Consider the following 15,777-nt stretch of genomic DNA (forward strand, 5'->3'; position numbering starts at 1 on the left):
AACACTGGCAGGTTACTTTGCTGTCTAATTCCCCTCATCTTCTTAATCATTCCCCATACTTTATCTAATGGCGTAGTCAAGGGTGTAACTTTGGTTTGATAAGTGGGGGGGACACAAAACAGGGGGTCCTCCGCAATGAAACATTTTCTCAATTTAATTCCATTTCCTGCCTTTCTACAAATATATTAGGGACTATAGTTTTAACAAATCCAAGACAAATGTGTAGTGTATATAATGAGTGTGCACACTTATCTAGTATCCTATCCATGTGAACCTGTTTTATTTGTGATGACCTCACATCCTTTAGGGGGGTCCGGGGGCATGCACCCCGGGAAGATTTTTTTCTTTAAATTGAAGTTAAATGCATCAATCTGGTGCACAGATGTATGGATACAGCTCTCAACACTCATATGAAACAGAACTGTATATATTTCAATAATCAAAAAACCATTAGAATATGCTCACAACCAATAACAAATCATTGATAAACTCCTCTCTCCTATCTTTATCTAGTCTGCATTCTTTCTTTTTATGTATGCATATTTGACTAATCACTCCCCTTTCAAACTGTTTTTAATTTTTGTACTGACCTATAGCACACATTGGAAGGATTTCTTAACTTATTTTATTTACAACTAATATTACATAGATGGAAATATTTGTTTACATAGATGACCAAACCGTTTGAGACCCACTGAGATAACTTAAGACTAAAGTTTACAATCTAATCACTCAGAGTCCTTTACCTCCCTGAGCTGACGTTATCTCTCCCCCCAGGAGAGAGCTCTCCCTCTCCTTACTGTTGAAACAGCTTCTAATCTCCGTTGGCTCCGAGCTAGCACCAGATGCTAACAACAACCCCCGTAACTCTCTCAGTCTCTATCTCAGTCTGTCTCCTTGTCTCTCTCTCTCTCTCTCTCTCTCTCTCTCTCTCGTTCTCTCTCTCTCTCTCTCTCTCTCTCTCTCTCTCTCTCTCTCTCTCTCGTTCTCTCTCTCTCGTTCTCTCTCTTTTTCTCTCTTTCTCTCTCTCTCTCTCTCTCTCTCTCTCTCTCTCTCTCTCTCTCTCTCTCTCTCTCTCAGTCTCTCAAAGTCCGACAGGAAAGAGCTCTCCCTCTCCTTATTGTTGAAACAGCTACTAATCTCTGTTAGCTCCGAGCTAGCACCAAATGCTAACAACAACCCCCGTAACTCTCTATGTCTCTCTCTCTCTGTCTCTCTCTCTTTCTATCTCTCTCTCACAAGATGCGCTCGTGCCACACACACACAGACGCTCCTCCGTGACGATGACCGCTTGCGTAAAAAAATAATAATAAACACATTTAAAAAGTGGGGGGGGACACAAATGGGATTTTGAAAAGTGGGGGGGACATGTCCCCCCTGTCCCCAGTGGAAATTACGCCCATGGGCGTAGTTCTCCCAATACTCGAACAGAATCCTCTCCAACACTCCCTTTTTGCTCTTTTAACAATTTTCCTTACCTGAGCCTGTGCCATTTTATATTCTAATAAATTGTGTAGTGTCTTTCTTAAAGTGGACCTATCATGCTATATTTGAATAATATAGTGTAGGACCATACCTATATAAGGCATATTTATACTTTTTTTTTCTTCAAAATACCAAACAGATCATGCATTTTAGCCATGCCTCATTCTGCTCAATTTGACATTTTTTAGATCTGTTTTAGCAAGGGTTTATTCTGTGAGCAACAGCACCATCTAGAGGCCTGGCATATGTACTACAGCGTCTCCAGCACTTTCAAACGGCAATAGAGTGGCGAAGTCACGCCCACTTACTTCCGGGTAATGGGACCTTATTTCGGAAAAATTATGCATTGAAGTCAATGGGGAGAGAAAACGTATCTTTCGATCCCGTTTGAATTGTGCCATGAATTACACATATGATGTTTGTCAATCTTAAAAAATAATTTCCATGTCAAAAAAGTCACAGTTTGTCGTAAAACTGTTGAAATATAAGACGTGAAAAATACGTAACTAGAAAGACTACAAATCCCAGAGTCGCGTCAGTGATGTCACAATTGTTTTCCTCCACCATTCAGATACCTAAGATCAGCGCAATATAGATATAATCTATCTATATGGCGCTGGCTAAGATAAGATAACTTTAACAAGATGCCTGTGTGCTTAGTACCAGGTTGTTATTATACCAGCAATGGGTCTTGCTCGTTCTTTTGCTTCCCGTCTGATGAAAGGACCAGGAGTGGCTTGATCAAGTTAGCTACCTAGCTAGTAGCTAGCACGTTAGTTAGCATTACAGCCTTGTCATTTTTATTAGCCTTAACATGAAGTAACATTAAGTAACCCAAAATGTTAAACAGTAAGAGTAGTAGTCATATTTCGTGAACCCTTTGAATAGTACTGTCACCGGTGTGATCATTCTATAATACACCATTTAAGCCCGGGGGAGAAATGCTAACGCTAACGTTAGCATCGGCGATCTTCTCTACTTTATGCTATCTGCACAAATGGTTGACATTAAACATTAAAACGACCAGGCAGTTCAGAGAGAATCAAAGGAAGGCAGGCAGGCAGCTTTGCATGACATTCTTCAGGACGTGTTTCATTGTGGTGATAGTGAGGATAGTCAATCGTTTTGTTGACAAGACAGTAGTGACGGCCATCTTGGTGACGTGTGTTGTTGACCAGAGATGTAGTTCATTGAGCGTTTCACACAAACAAATGTGTTACTTCACAGTTTTACGACACATTTTTTTTTTTTGACTTGCAAAATTATCTTTTAAATTGACAAACATCATATGTGTAATTCGTGGCACAATTCAAACGGGATCGAAAGATAATCTTTCTCTCTCCATTGACTTCAATACATAATTTTTCCGAAATAAGGTCCCATGGAGGTCCACCGGAAGGGGAGGGACTTCGCCACTCTATGCAGTGGTTGTCTCCTCCTGATTGGTGGAGTTGGCCCAATAGCCGTAGCGCCACTGTCCTGACGTCAGGAAAGTGTTCAAATCTGGATCAGTTTTTATCAGATCCGTTGCAGCCCCTTTTTTAGAGATTTGGGTATGGAGGAAAATAGAGAGGGTTGTGTTTTCTGACACTTGGTGAGTTCCCTGGAACACCGGGGACACATATTCATGTATAAAAGACGTACAAAAGTGCATTTTGCATGATAGGTCCCCTTTAACTTTCCAAACAGCCTGATCTTGTTTCAGATTGCATTATTACATTCTTTGTTCCACCATGGTACCATCTTAACACATTTACTAAGTTTACCAGTTTTATTCCCAATAGTTTGATTAGCGCTTTTAATTATATTTGAAGTAAATTGCTCATTTATTTCATCAATACTTCCTGCCATATCAATCTTATCAATTTCATTATCACACAATTTAGCAAACATCTCCCAATTTGATTTAGAAAAAGTCCATCTCATTATACCATCTAGCTCAACCACATTACTTATCAAACTTGATTATAATCGGAAGATGATCACTCCCAATACTGTTATTTGCCAATACTTCCCAACTGCTACCAGAAGCTAATTCACTTGTTACCAGAGTTAGATCTATTGCAGACTCTGGGTCCTTCTCAGGTCGACTATTTTCATTTCCTCGGTCCTCGGTCCTCGGTATCACCGGAAGTTGATTTGTCTGCGCCATCTTGAGTAGTGTCCCATGGCTCTTATTTCTGCCGGAGGACCGAGGATCGAGGAGCGAGGAGCGATAATGGAGGAGCGATAACCGAGGAACCACCAGACCATCCTCCGGTGAAATCCTCAGATACTCTCCCCGCCCCCTTACTGTATATCGCTCACTGATTGGACGATGCAGCGCATGCACTGATCTGATGCTTCTTGACATGAGAGCAGAGTTTCCCAGCGGAGTGAAGAAAACACATGAAACTCACTCCTCAGTTTATACTGTGTTTTGTTTCAATGAATGCATCATTCAGTTACAAATATGTGATATATCTGAACAACAAAGTGGTCAAAAATTATTTTATTCATTTATTGGAAACATTTTCATGATCGCTTTTTCGTTTTACATTTCCATTCAGTCAGTCATTAAGTGCTATTTAAAATGTTCATTTGCTACATATCCACACAAACAAAGTGTGCAATGATGAATGTTAATCTAACTGGGTTTTGATAGATAAAATATCCTCTTTTTCTTCTCTGAATGATTTTATTTCTATTGTGCACTCTAATCAATATTAATCCAACTATTGTTCGTTTATACATTTTAAGAATGGCGTTTATCTTTTTTGAGAATGAGTTCTTATTTTATTTAATGTATTTGGGTCTACAACAGATGATACAAATGTTTGTGTCAGTAAATGTGTACTAACAGAGGCGGGGGTGTTTGTGAAAATAACGGGGACAGAGCTGCTGTCAGACGAACAGCTGTGCGGCGTCATCACAAACGGACGTCGCTTCACGTGACGCTCCGGAGGAAAGGACGTCCCATTGCTCTTAAAACTCATTTCTCTGCTTCTCGTGGTTTCCTTGCGTCTCTCCATGCTTCCCTGGTGGGAGGGACTAAACGCAGGGAAACGACGCAAGTGAGGGACGCAAGGATTCAATTTAATCGACCTGAGAAGGACCCCTAGTTCTCCTGAAGAACTCGCCTCGAGAGGCCGTTCTTGTGCGTCACTCTTATCTAGTCAAATCAGCGAGCTCGGTGTATCATAACGCGGAGGGTTCACAGGTCATGGGTTTCCTCCTTCCAACGAAAGAGGAAGATGGCGGCCGCAGGCAGCGACGGAACAGGTTTAGCAGGCAGATAATACCGAAGAGTAGAGCGCCTTTAAGACGTCCCTTTCAGGGAACACGCACACTAATGGCGCTGCTGTATGGCTTGTTATGGAGGCTCTTGCTCTTTCTGGTCCACATCAACAGGGCGCTGGTCTCCTGGCTCCGTGTCCGGCTTCGGAGCTGGAAGGGTCGGCTTTGGGAGCGGGCGATGGCCGCTTTGCTCCTGCCGGTAGCTCTGGCCGGGGTCCCCGACCCCCAGAGGAAGGTATACCAGGATCCTGATGCTAACGCTAACCCGGTAACTGGAAACCGCAATGCCGGGCGTCGGTCCCGCTGGCTGTCTGACGGCAGGTCTCTGGAGAAGCTGCCTGTCCACATCGGCCTGTTGGTGGCGGAAGAAGAGCCCAGCTACACGGACATAGCAAACCTGGCAGTGTGGTGCATGGCTGTCGGGATATCTTATGTTAGCGTCTATGATAACCACGGTAAACACCCTGAACGCTTCACCCCATACTAACCGCCTCTGTCGCTGTCTCTGATGGCTGGCCTAATAAAGGCTCACCGCTATTTAATTTACCATTCAAAATACATATGTATATTTTGACTGATGCAGGAGATGTCACACTCACTTTACATTCCCTTAACTTAAATTTGGATTGAATACGTAAATCATATTTCATCTGAGCATATTTTATTCAAGTGGATTAAAGGTCCTCACTTCCCAGTCTTATTTCACCCCGGTCATGTGACTGTAAGGTTATATTGGAATGTTCCACATTATGCGCCTTTCAGTTCTAAAGTTAGGCAGACACTTTTCTCATTCATTATTTAGTCTCTGAGAAAACATGGATGACACTGTGTATTATTAGGCCAATTCTGCTTGAAATATGATACTCGTTTTTTCCGGTCATATTTTATCTTGGTTCAATCTGGAACCCGGTGTTATTCCAGCCCTTCTAGCTGTCAGGACATTATCCCAGTTTGAACTTAAACAGTGTTGCTCAATCAGCTGGGCTAACACTGAAAACACACTAATAACCACATACTTATTACACTGGTTTATATTCTGAGAGCAAATGACGCACATTGATCATGTAAACTCCCGCTTTATTACTTTGTCCTTTTGAATATCTATATTCTCCTGAAACATAGCCCTGTTCTGTCGCTGTCTTTCTTTTCACACTGATGCATCTCTCAGGGAACCAAATCTGAACACGGTACAAGTCCTGGAGACTTGGAGTCAGTTTTGCACATTTTCAGCCCTTTTTTCTGATTTCAGATGCACAGGAAACCAACATTAAGTTAAGCACTTAAATTATTTGATAGGAGCTGTTACTAAGATTTGTTACATTATGAAAAATAAAACAGCAGCTAGAGTCAAAGCTCAAATGTCTCTTTCTCCACTCTAAGTGTAATAATACAATTTCTTGTTTTCTTCACCCTGGTTTGAATGATGTACTTATCAGCCACATTGGTCTCTTCACTCAGGCATTTTTCAGAAGAACAACTCTCGTCTGTTGGAGGAGATAGTAAGGCAGCAGGACTTGATGGGTGTCGACGGATCCAAATGCAATGTGGAGTTTCTTAGCCAGGGAAGTGACAAACACCAGCACCATGGTAAGGACTCTCCTGTTTCACTCAGTACATTTAAATGTATATGTTCTTAAGTAAAATGTCAAGAATCATCATGTTAATCACATAGCCATCATATGCCTAAAACAGTCCTGATACTCTTCTAGGTAATCATACATCTGGTTACGTACACGGCTACGTAGGGCCTTTGTTATCACGTGCTACTCTGATATTAGAAGAGTACATTCATTATTTTCCCAACATAAAGTTAAAATGCTCAACGATGTGTGCAGAAATGCAGCCAATAACCTTGGTACCTAATTAGGCTTTATTTACTTGACACTGACATAGAGGACACCTTTTAGCGTAGAGCAGGGGTCACCAACTACATTTGTCCAAGGGCCAAAATTAATCCAAGAGACACTTTTGGGGGCCAGAGATTTTTATATATATATAAATCATAATAAATAAATATATATATATATATATATATATATATATATATATATATATATATATATATATATATATATATATATATATATATAATATATATATATATATATATATATATATATATATATATATATATATATATATATATATATATATAATTGATTAATATGTTCACTTTATTGAAAAAATTATCTCTTTTTTTGTTATAAGCCTGTATCCGGGGTAATAAAACTGAAAGCAGTCCTGATTGGCAGGGAGAGGAATCAACTTTTTTATGAATACCGTGTCCTGATGGGTAACGGTTGCAGGATATAAGAAAATTGTTTGCCAGGCACGCATATCTCAAATAATGTATGCGCTAAGGCTGTGCATCTTCACTGGTCTCACGATTCGATTATCCTGTCAACGATTCGATATCACGATGCATCACGATGCATAACAATGCGTTGCATCCTCAATTTTCTATATTACTGCACATGGCTTCTTTTTCATCATTGAATACATGCAGTAAATACATATGAACTCTCTTTTTATTATTTAGAAAGTGCTTCAGAAATCAATAACATAAATGTCTTGACATTAATTTATAAACCAAAATAAATTAATTGTATAGGTCTAGCCTCCCTATATCTGTGTGTGAAGTTGTTCCATCCTCAAAAACAAAAAACTAATGCTTCTGCAGTCTAGCTGCAGCTTCTAGCAACGGTCTTCTGTTAATTAAGTTAGCTTCATCATATCTCAATCAGTGATTAAGTGAATAATAAAGTTTCTATCGGGTCACTATCAGCCTGTCACTCATTATTTTCAGGGAGGGGGCGGGGTTTGGAGGAACGGAGAGGAGACGGTGATCGCGGAAGCTTTCCTCCGGCCTTCACAAACTTTACACAAGTATTTATCGTCTGAAAATAGCAAGAGGACATTCATACTCTGCAATCCAAGACTTAATTAAATCCACCAAAAACCTGATATGATTGTAACGCGAGTATTTAAAAAAAAACACAAATCCCTGTGTGTCTGAGCCGCAGCGACACGGACTGATTCAGAGCGGGTTCTTCTGCAGTTGGTTCTGGACTGGTGTTCTTGTGTTGGTGGATGAAGCAGACTGCTCCGTGTTTGGTGTTGCTGTGCCGCTGTCACGTCTGTTCCCTGATCTCTGCGTCACCGACCGATTTGATATTCAAGTGTCAGAAAACACAACCCTCTCTATTTTCCTCCATACCCAAATCTCTAAAACGGGGCTGCAACGGATCTGATAAAAACTGATCCAGATTTGAAAATTCTCTGACGTCAGGAACGAGGAGCTCCGCCTATATGGCCAACTCTCCACCTATCAGGGGAATGAGAGGTTGGGCCACGGCCGGCCATTGCCGCTCGAAAGCGCTGGAGACGCTGTAGTACATATGCCAGGCCTGTAAGTGGGTTAGGGGTTAGGGTAAACCCTAACCCTAACGGCCCCTACACACCAGTGTTAATTTCGTCAACGAAAACTATGACGAAAAATGTTCGTCAACGACCTTTTTTACATGACTAAGACGAGACGATAACGAGCTAAAAATAGATTCTTGATAACGAAAATTTGACGAAATGTATATTTAGTTTTCGTTAACGAGACGAGACGGGACTAAGGTGTTAATGGTGGACTAGCGGACATTCAAAATGCAGCATATTTTCCCCCAATTGCCCGTCTTGTCTGTCAAAATGCATCTTACATTTCTAACTTGCAATATCATTATTTCCGCTCTCTTCACTCCAGAAGAGCGATCTCCCTGTGTCTCTCTGTGTGCGGGGGCGGGGCCTAACAGACACGCTGCAGCGGCACACAGAGATCTGCCGGGGACGGAGCGTTCAGAAGTATAGAGACACTACAAGGCTCGATGTGGACAAAGCTCGTTTGCCATGTTTTCGCGTTAGCGCGTTGACACGAGTAGAGTAGTCTGTCCAAACAGCCGGCCAAAAGGCGTCATATTCAGTCGGAGAAATGCACAATTTTCGACTTCCTTAACTCGTAGCTCTGTTGCCCCAATTACGACATCAGGTGTGCAGAGGTGGGAGAAGTACTCAGATCTTGTCGCTAAGTAAAAAAATACCATAGTGTAGGAAGAGTTCCTCAAGTTAAAGTATGATCATCAAAATATAGTTAAAGTAGCGACAGTACAAGTAGTGATTGTGCAGATTGTTCCATTTCAGAATAATATATATGATATGTTTTATAATGATTGATCATTAAAGTGTTCTCAAAGCTGGTAAAGGTGCAGCTAGTTTGAATGATATATTATATATCTGTATACTGCAGGGTAGCTTTTGAATTTACTAAAGTCTGAGTTAACACTTGATTATATTTCACATCATTCACTTGATGCTGTCACCTTGATTACAATTTCAGATACCTGTATTTGCCTAACTGAATTGGTTTAAAGAGAGAAAACATTTTGACTAAAAGTTGACTAAAATGTAATTTTTCATCGACTAAAAGTAGACTAAAACGTTTTGAGTTTTCGTCGACTAAAACTAGACTAAAACTATGAAGGATAGAAATGACTAAAATGTGACTAAAACTAATTACCATTTTCGTCTAAAGACTAAGACTAAGACTAAATCAAAAACAGCTGCCAAAATTAACACTGCTACACACGGCGGCGTGCGTTGCCGCTCCAACGCTTCTGCCCATTCACTTTGAATGGGGTGACGTCACGCTTCGCCAAACTGCATTGTGGGAGCAAAGCGTAGCTTTTCTCGTGGTGCTCGCTGCAAAAGTAGAGCAATGTTCTACTTTTGAAGCTTCGACGGAGGCGTCAGCCAATCAAATGCAAATCTGCCAGTACAAGCGCTAGCCAATCAACATTAATGTCTATGGTGAGATTCATACACGGGAGCCTTTTTAAAGCCTTTTTACCCCGCTGCAAACAGATCCCCCTCTTCTGACAGCCTAGCAGCTGATCTCAAAGCACGCTCCCCTCTCCTGCAGGGGGGCGTGGTCAGCTGCAGCTCATTTGCATTAAAGCTACGTCACAGAACCAGCCCTTGCAAAAACAGGGCTGGAAAAGAGCAAATAGAGCGAAATGAGGCATGGCTAAAATGCATGATCTGTTTGGTATTTTGAAAAAAAAACTTCACAGACATGTTTTATATAGATATGGCCCTACAATATATTGTTCAAATATAGCATGATGGGTCCACTTTAAATGTGCCACCCTTCTTTTGCATTCTGAAATGAAACATCATTTGTATTGGTCATATCACAATAACATCGAAATTGCAATAATCAGCCCTGTATGTTTGTATATACATCTGTCATTTACCAGAGCTGTAAGCTGGAACATCTTAAAATGCACCTAGACATGCTTTAAATGTGATTGTATTTGTCTTTGGAAAAGAATAAAGAAAAAATACTTAAGAATATGGTAACCTTGTCTGTTAACCGGCAGAATGTCGGCTTTTTAAAGGTCTGTTTCAGAAGCTTGCGCTGTCTCGTTCATCTGAAAAGCTCCAGTGTGATACGAACAGGGTTCTTACGGTCATTAAAAACCTGGAAAAGTCATGGAAATTCAAAAAGCTAATTCCAGGCCCTGGAAAAGTTATGGAAAACAATATTTTTCCCAAAGTTTTGGAAAAGTCATGGAAATGTAACTAAAGTTGCATCAAATATAATTTATATTTGATCTAATCGCCAAAATAGTAATACTATAATGATAATAAATACTGTATAGTAATGAAACGTAAAATGGCATTTAACTGACGAGGTATTTTGCTGGTGAGAGATTTTTGTTGCTTTAGCCTGTAGAAGCTAGTAAGCCTACTATTTGATTTGTTTTAGATAGGCACAACATGTTTCATATGCAGACCTTATTTTCCTGTTCCATGTTAAAATAAACCATTTTCAGTGGTACCGCTTTTTGGTCATGGAAAATGAGGTAAAGGTCATGGAAAAGTCATTGAAAATCATTGGTGAAAAAGTGTATGAACCCTGTACGAAGGTCTTCTGAGCAGACTGGGCTAAAGAGATCCTTTTCATTGCACACATACGCATACAACTGCCACAACATTTACAGAGCAAAGTGCAGGTTTGAATAAACTGTCTGATGTTACGATCTGTTTGATACCACCTCTTCAAAACATTTGGAACTATGTGACCCCAGCTGTATTTCATGTGTAGGGACATTGTTAGAATGTACAATGAGAAGAACGTGATGGAAACACAAACTACAGGTCCAGTTTTCAATGACACTGTCATTCTATGGGTAGTGGTGGTCTAATGGATAGTGAGGTGGGCTGAAGATCGGAAGGTTGTGCCTGGAATCCCGCCTGGAACACCACCACTAGTGTGCCCTTGAGTAAGGCACTTAGCTCTGTTACTCCAGGGAGAATGTCCCTGTAATTGGTAATTGTAAGTCGCTTTGGATAAAAGCGTCAGCTAAATGAAATGTAATGTAATTCTATAGGATGAATACCGGGACAAGAGTATTGCTTTCCTCTTACCCCTAGATTCCACCGGGTCCGTCTGCGCCGCGTTACGGCTGCGCCGCGGTTTTGGTCCGGCCTCCTCCGGCGTCATACCCTACCAGGCGCGTTTCAGAAGCGGAGCGTCTTGCCTGCCGGCTCGCAGTTTTTGTTGATTTGGGCATATTTCCTGGACAGGCTACTTTGTACAGACAAAGTTAATAATAACTGTAATATTCCAGTTATAAACGACATGAATCAAAGATGTGTTGCTGTATTTTAGTGGTAAAAAAAATGCATTCATCATCATAATTATTCTATATATATAATTTACACAGTGCCTGTAAACCGGAGGAGAACGCTGGCATTTCTCCTCCTACTTGAAAGACTACGGAGGGATAGGGTCTGCAAAATTAGTTTGTGTGTGTGTATATATATAGGTCTATATAGCTCTGAACGTTCCACTTCCTGCCTGCCCGACCTTACGTTACGGCTGCGCCGCGACAAAAATAGGATTCGATCCTAATTTTAGAAAAGCCCTGCGCCGAGCCGCTTCTGGGACGCTTCTGAGCCGTAACGCGCCGCGTGTGGTGGAATAGCACCCATTGACTAGAGTGGCCGCGATCACCTTGAGCACCGCGGCGCAGCCGTAACGCGTCCGTAACGCGTCTGTAACGCGCCGCAGACGGACCCGGTGGAATCTAGGGGTTAGACTCATTTTCCAGGATTTTCTGCCATGACACCAAGGACAGAAACTGACACTGCCAGCCTTCAGAAACCCAAATCCATAGGTTTCATATAACTAGTTTAGTTCAATGTCATCCATAAAATGGTATCTGGATGATTCATCAAAGTTTTTCAGTTGTATTGTATTGGGGTAGTGTGTTCTGACGGTCAGGGTAAGGTGGAGCAGGTTTGTAGTGTCCTTCCTCTAGCCTGTGGTCCAGTGTCTCCTGTACATTATTCATTCATTTGGGTGGTGAACCCATAACTGGGCCCCCTTTCACAGGGCTGTCTGGACCCACTCCATATAACTCAGAGAGAAATACAGTACTTCCTGTTCTCATACAGCTCCAACACTGCTATCATACTGCAGCCCTATCTGTTCCTGCTGTGCTGAATGTCACATTCCTGCGTAACTTCAAGAAACTGGGCAGAATGTCTTACCTCCTACCCCCCTGCCTGAAGTGAAGGAGAGCAGTACATGAGTCATGGATCAGGTGTTCCGTTACAGCGAGGTAGTGATGGTTCCTACTGAGGTCCAGTGGTCTCCAGTTAATTTCTTTCTTTCTAATTATTTCGTTCATTCATTTGACTCATTCATGTTAACAGCCCTAGTTAAAGCATCATTTACTCGTAATCCCCAGAGTTCTGCTGCTCGACTGATAGTGGGCACACTTTTAAAACCCCAGTGTCTTCTCTATAACATTTTCTTTTTTTTTTAAATCTTTAGGGTCTTTACCGTCTCATATTGGACAGCTTTGGGGGCTCTGATCCTGCATGTTGGTTATTCTGTTCATCAAACCAGAGTTAACATGTAGGAACACATTTGTTGTTGTATGGTCATATCTAGCTTCAAGCCATTTGCCCAGTCATTTTAGAATGTGTTCTCCACCTCTTTAAATGGACTACATAAAATGCCTATTTCATCAAAGCTTGATTCATTCATTTATTAGTATCAGTTTCCTTAGTTCATTAGTAGACTTCCTTCTTAAAGATATATCTAGCTCATGTCTTATGGCGCTTTTAAGGTAGAGGGCACGTTTCTTATTTGTATTCCAATGTATTTCACTTGAGAAAGCAGAATACACATATAAGCAGCAAACCCTGGAGTCCGGATGCCAGAGACAGACTAAGATTTGACTTTGTCCCTGTAAAGTGACATCATGCTTGTGTGTCTGTGCAGTGGTGTCCTGCCGGCCCTCAGTGAAGGTGCTGTCTCCAGAGGACGGGAAGCAGAGCATCGTGCAGGCGGCGCAGCAGCTGTGTCGCTCTGTGGAGAACAGAGAGAGGAGCTCCAGAGACATCAGTGTCTCCATGCTGGACATGCTGCTCCGAGGTACTGCATCACTGTCCCCGGGACACTTCCTGCACCTAGAGTCTTCTCTTCCTATATTTGCTGTCTTTATGTGTCCCTCTCAGTGAATGTGTCCTGTGTATGGAGGTCTCTCAGCTTCCTGTGTTCTGAGTTATTTATGGTATGAAAACAGTGCAATATTATGCAGATCTTGATATGACAACCTACACTCAAAAGAAATGAAAAATATCATGACATATTTTACTCATATGGTGCAGCCCTATATGGACTTGAGTCTTTACTCAGAAATCATTGAGTGGGAATCCCTCCATGATGGTAACAGTATCGCTGCATTATAAAGGGGTTTATGTACAGAAAAATAAAGGTGATGAAGACTGACCTGTTGAACAGAGGAAGGAATTGTATGCTGCCAGACCAGTCGTAACGTTTGGCGAGACACTCATCTAGTCCTCTGATGGGATATGCATTGTCCAGTGTTGGAAAAATATTTATTTGACATGATCAGGATGGATTCTTATGGTCAGGCAAGATTCCTCATCAGCATAAAGTCGGGTTGAATCATTATTTAAGATGAGTTGTTTTCAATAAGGATAAGAGTCCCAGCGCCTTTCCTCTGCAGAATTAGAGAAGGATGCAGTGAGAACCACCAAAGATCAATAGAACATATGCTTAGTATTGGGAGAGGAAACCACTGAAATTGACAGAAAAATAAGCCTTTTAAGATTGCTCCATGTTAAAATAAATAATATATAACATAATACAAAAATAATATTGTATTCAAAGTTAATACAGACTAACAGAGTTGATTTAATATTGACAGGAAATAATCTGCTCAGAATGAATTCAAATCAGTCGTCTCATACAAACTCTTTTCAGCTATTGCATTCATTATTAGGTTTCTCAGTCTTTCTTTACGGTTATTTTAATGCCCAAAATATAATATGTCACATTAGTCAAGGGTCCTCAGTTTACTCAATGATAGATAAAGGGTCCATTAAGGAAGAGGTTCCTCGCCAGCTGCAACACTTCTGATCACTCCCCACAGGCTGGGGTTATAACATTTCCATTATTAATATATTATTATAGCATGTTTTTTATTGTGTGGCTGTGCTCTATAATACACTTATTCACAAATATATGCTTGTGATGCTAGTGTAGGGAACACATCTGAATCCTGAGCTCTATGTCTGCACACATATTAGTAAAAGCCCCTCTTCATCATTTCCTGAGGAGACGTACTTAAATGAAGGCTTCACGCACATGGTTCCCGGGGTAACTGCTTTGCTGATGACATGCTGTGCTTGTTTCAGAATCCAAGAGCGTCCCAGACCCTGAGCTGGTGGTGAAGTTTGGCCCGGTGGACAGCACGCTGGGCTTCCTGCCCTGGCACATCAGACTCACAGAGTTCATGTAAGCTGCGTCCTCTAAATACAGCCATGACAGTTATAGATGGAAGCTTCAGGGGGTCTTTTTGTAAAATGGGTATATTGAACATGAAAAGAAGATGGCAGTGTGTTTCTCTGAATGTTGGTTGATTTGTCCCGCTCTGTCCTCAGCTCCCTACCCTCCCACAGAGACATCTCCTACGAGGACCTGTTGGGGGTGCTGCGGCGCTTTGGCAGCTGTCAGCAGCGGCTCGGACAGTGAAGTGCAGGCAGGAGGAAGTGCGGGGTTCACAGTCGGAGGAGAGTTTGGACAGGTGTGACCCCTCCATGCTTCGCTGTGTCCCCCACTACCCAACTCCCCAAATCTGTCCATGTCCTGGTTCTTTAAAAGACAGCCAGCCAGATCACTTCCTGCCACCAGCTCTTGTCTTATTATAAACTTGCATTCCAGGACTTCTGGAACATGCTCTCCAAGCCAAGAGAAAATAGCACATGAGACTCAGTGGCAGGAGAAGTGCGCAGACTCCGTTCTGTCCTCTCAGAGCCTCAGCCTCCAGCTGCTGTTGTCTGCCTTCCCTCAGCAGATAACAAAGAAGAAGCAAGGCTTTGTGCTGGCAGATCCAGCTGCATTTCAGAGAGAAGCTTGACTCCCTAACACAGCCAAGGAGCGGAAGTGTAGCTGAGGGATTGAGTGCTTAATAATAGTGTGTAAATATGAGAAATTCATGTGGCTACGTTTGTCCCTGTGGCTCCAGCTTGCAGTCATGTGTTCATGTGTAGTGTTGCTTCAGACACATACAGAGTCTCTGGGCTCCTGTTAGACTGACCAAGCTCTGAAATAAAGAAATGCACTGTGTGTGTGTCTCCTGAAAGCTCTGAAGTATCACCTTAAATGACAATCCTGTGTGGAAACAATCCTAACTCCTCCTGATATCATAACTGAGTTATCACTCCTCATGTAGCCATGTGTTCACTGATCTAATGTCCAATCCTTGTGTTTCTTGGCCCAAACAATTCTCTTCTTGTTGTTCATCCTCAGTAGTGGATCTTTGCAGCAATTCACGCAGACACCTCAAATACTTATTTCCCACAGTTAAATGCAAATCAATTTTTATCTTTTATATAATGTACATTTCTGGATTTTCTTTTTGATATTCT

General features: G+C 41.6%; 1 protein-coding gene across 1 annotated transcript; it reads left to right on the forward strand.

Annotated features, from left to right (window-relative positions):
* Positions 1-4,510: 4,510 nt before the first annotated feature.
* Positions 4,511-15,495, forward strand: nus1 (NUS1 dehydrodolichyl diphosphate synthase subunit). Its single transcript, XM_034150652.1, has 5 exons — positions 4,511-5,216; positions 6,220-6,348; positions 13,103-13,255; positions 14,545-14,644; positions 14,791-15,495. Exons 1-5 carry the CDS (start codon positions 4,688-4,690, stop codon positions 14,879-14,881), a joined length of 1,002 nt encoding a protein of 333 aa, XP_034006543.1. The 5' UTR covers positions 4,511-4,687; the 3' UTR covers positions 14,882-15,495.
* Positions 15,496-15,777: the final 282 nt, after the last annotated feature.

This window comes from Trematomus bernacchii, unplaced genomic scaffold, assembly GCF_902827165.1.
Source record: "Trematomus bernacchii unplaced genomic scaffold, fTreBer1.1, whole genome shotgun sequence".
NCBI lineage: Eukaryota > Metazoa > Chordata > Actinopteri > Perciformes > Nototheniidae > Trematomus > Trematomus bernacchii.

Coding starts and splice junctions, on each gene's coding strand:
- nus1 (XM_034150652.1), top strand. CDS start 4,688: ATGGGTTTCCTCCTTCCAACGAAAGAGGAAGATGGCGGCCGCAGGCAG. Junction 6,349..13,102: donor TGACAAACACCAGCACCATG/GTAAGGACTCTC, acceptor GTGTCTGTGCAG/TGGTGTCCTGCCGGCCCTCA. Junction 14,645..14,790: donor ATCAGACTCACAGAGTTCAT/GTAAGCTGCGTC, acceptor CTCTGTCCTCAG/CTCCCTACCCTCCCACAGAG.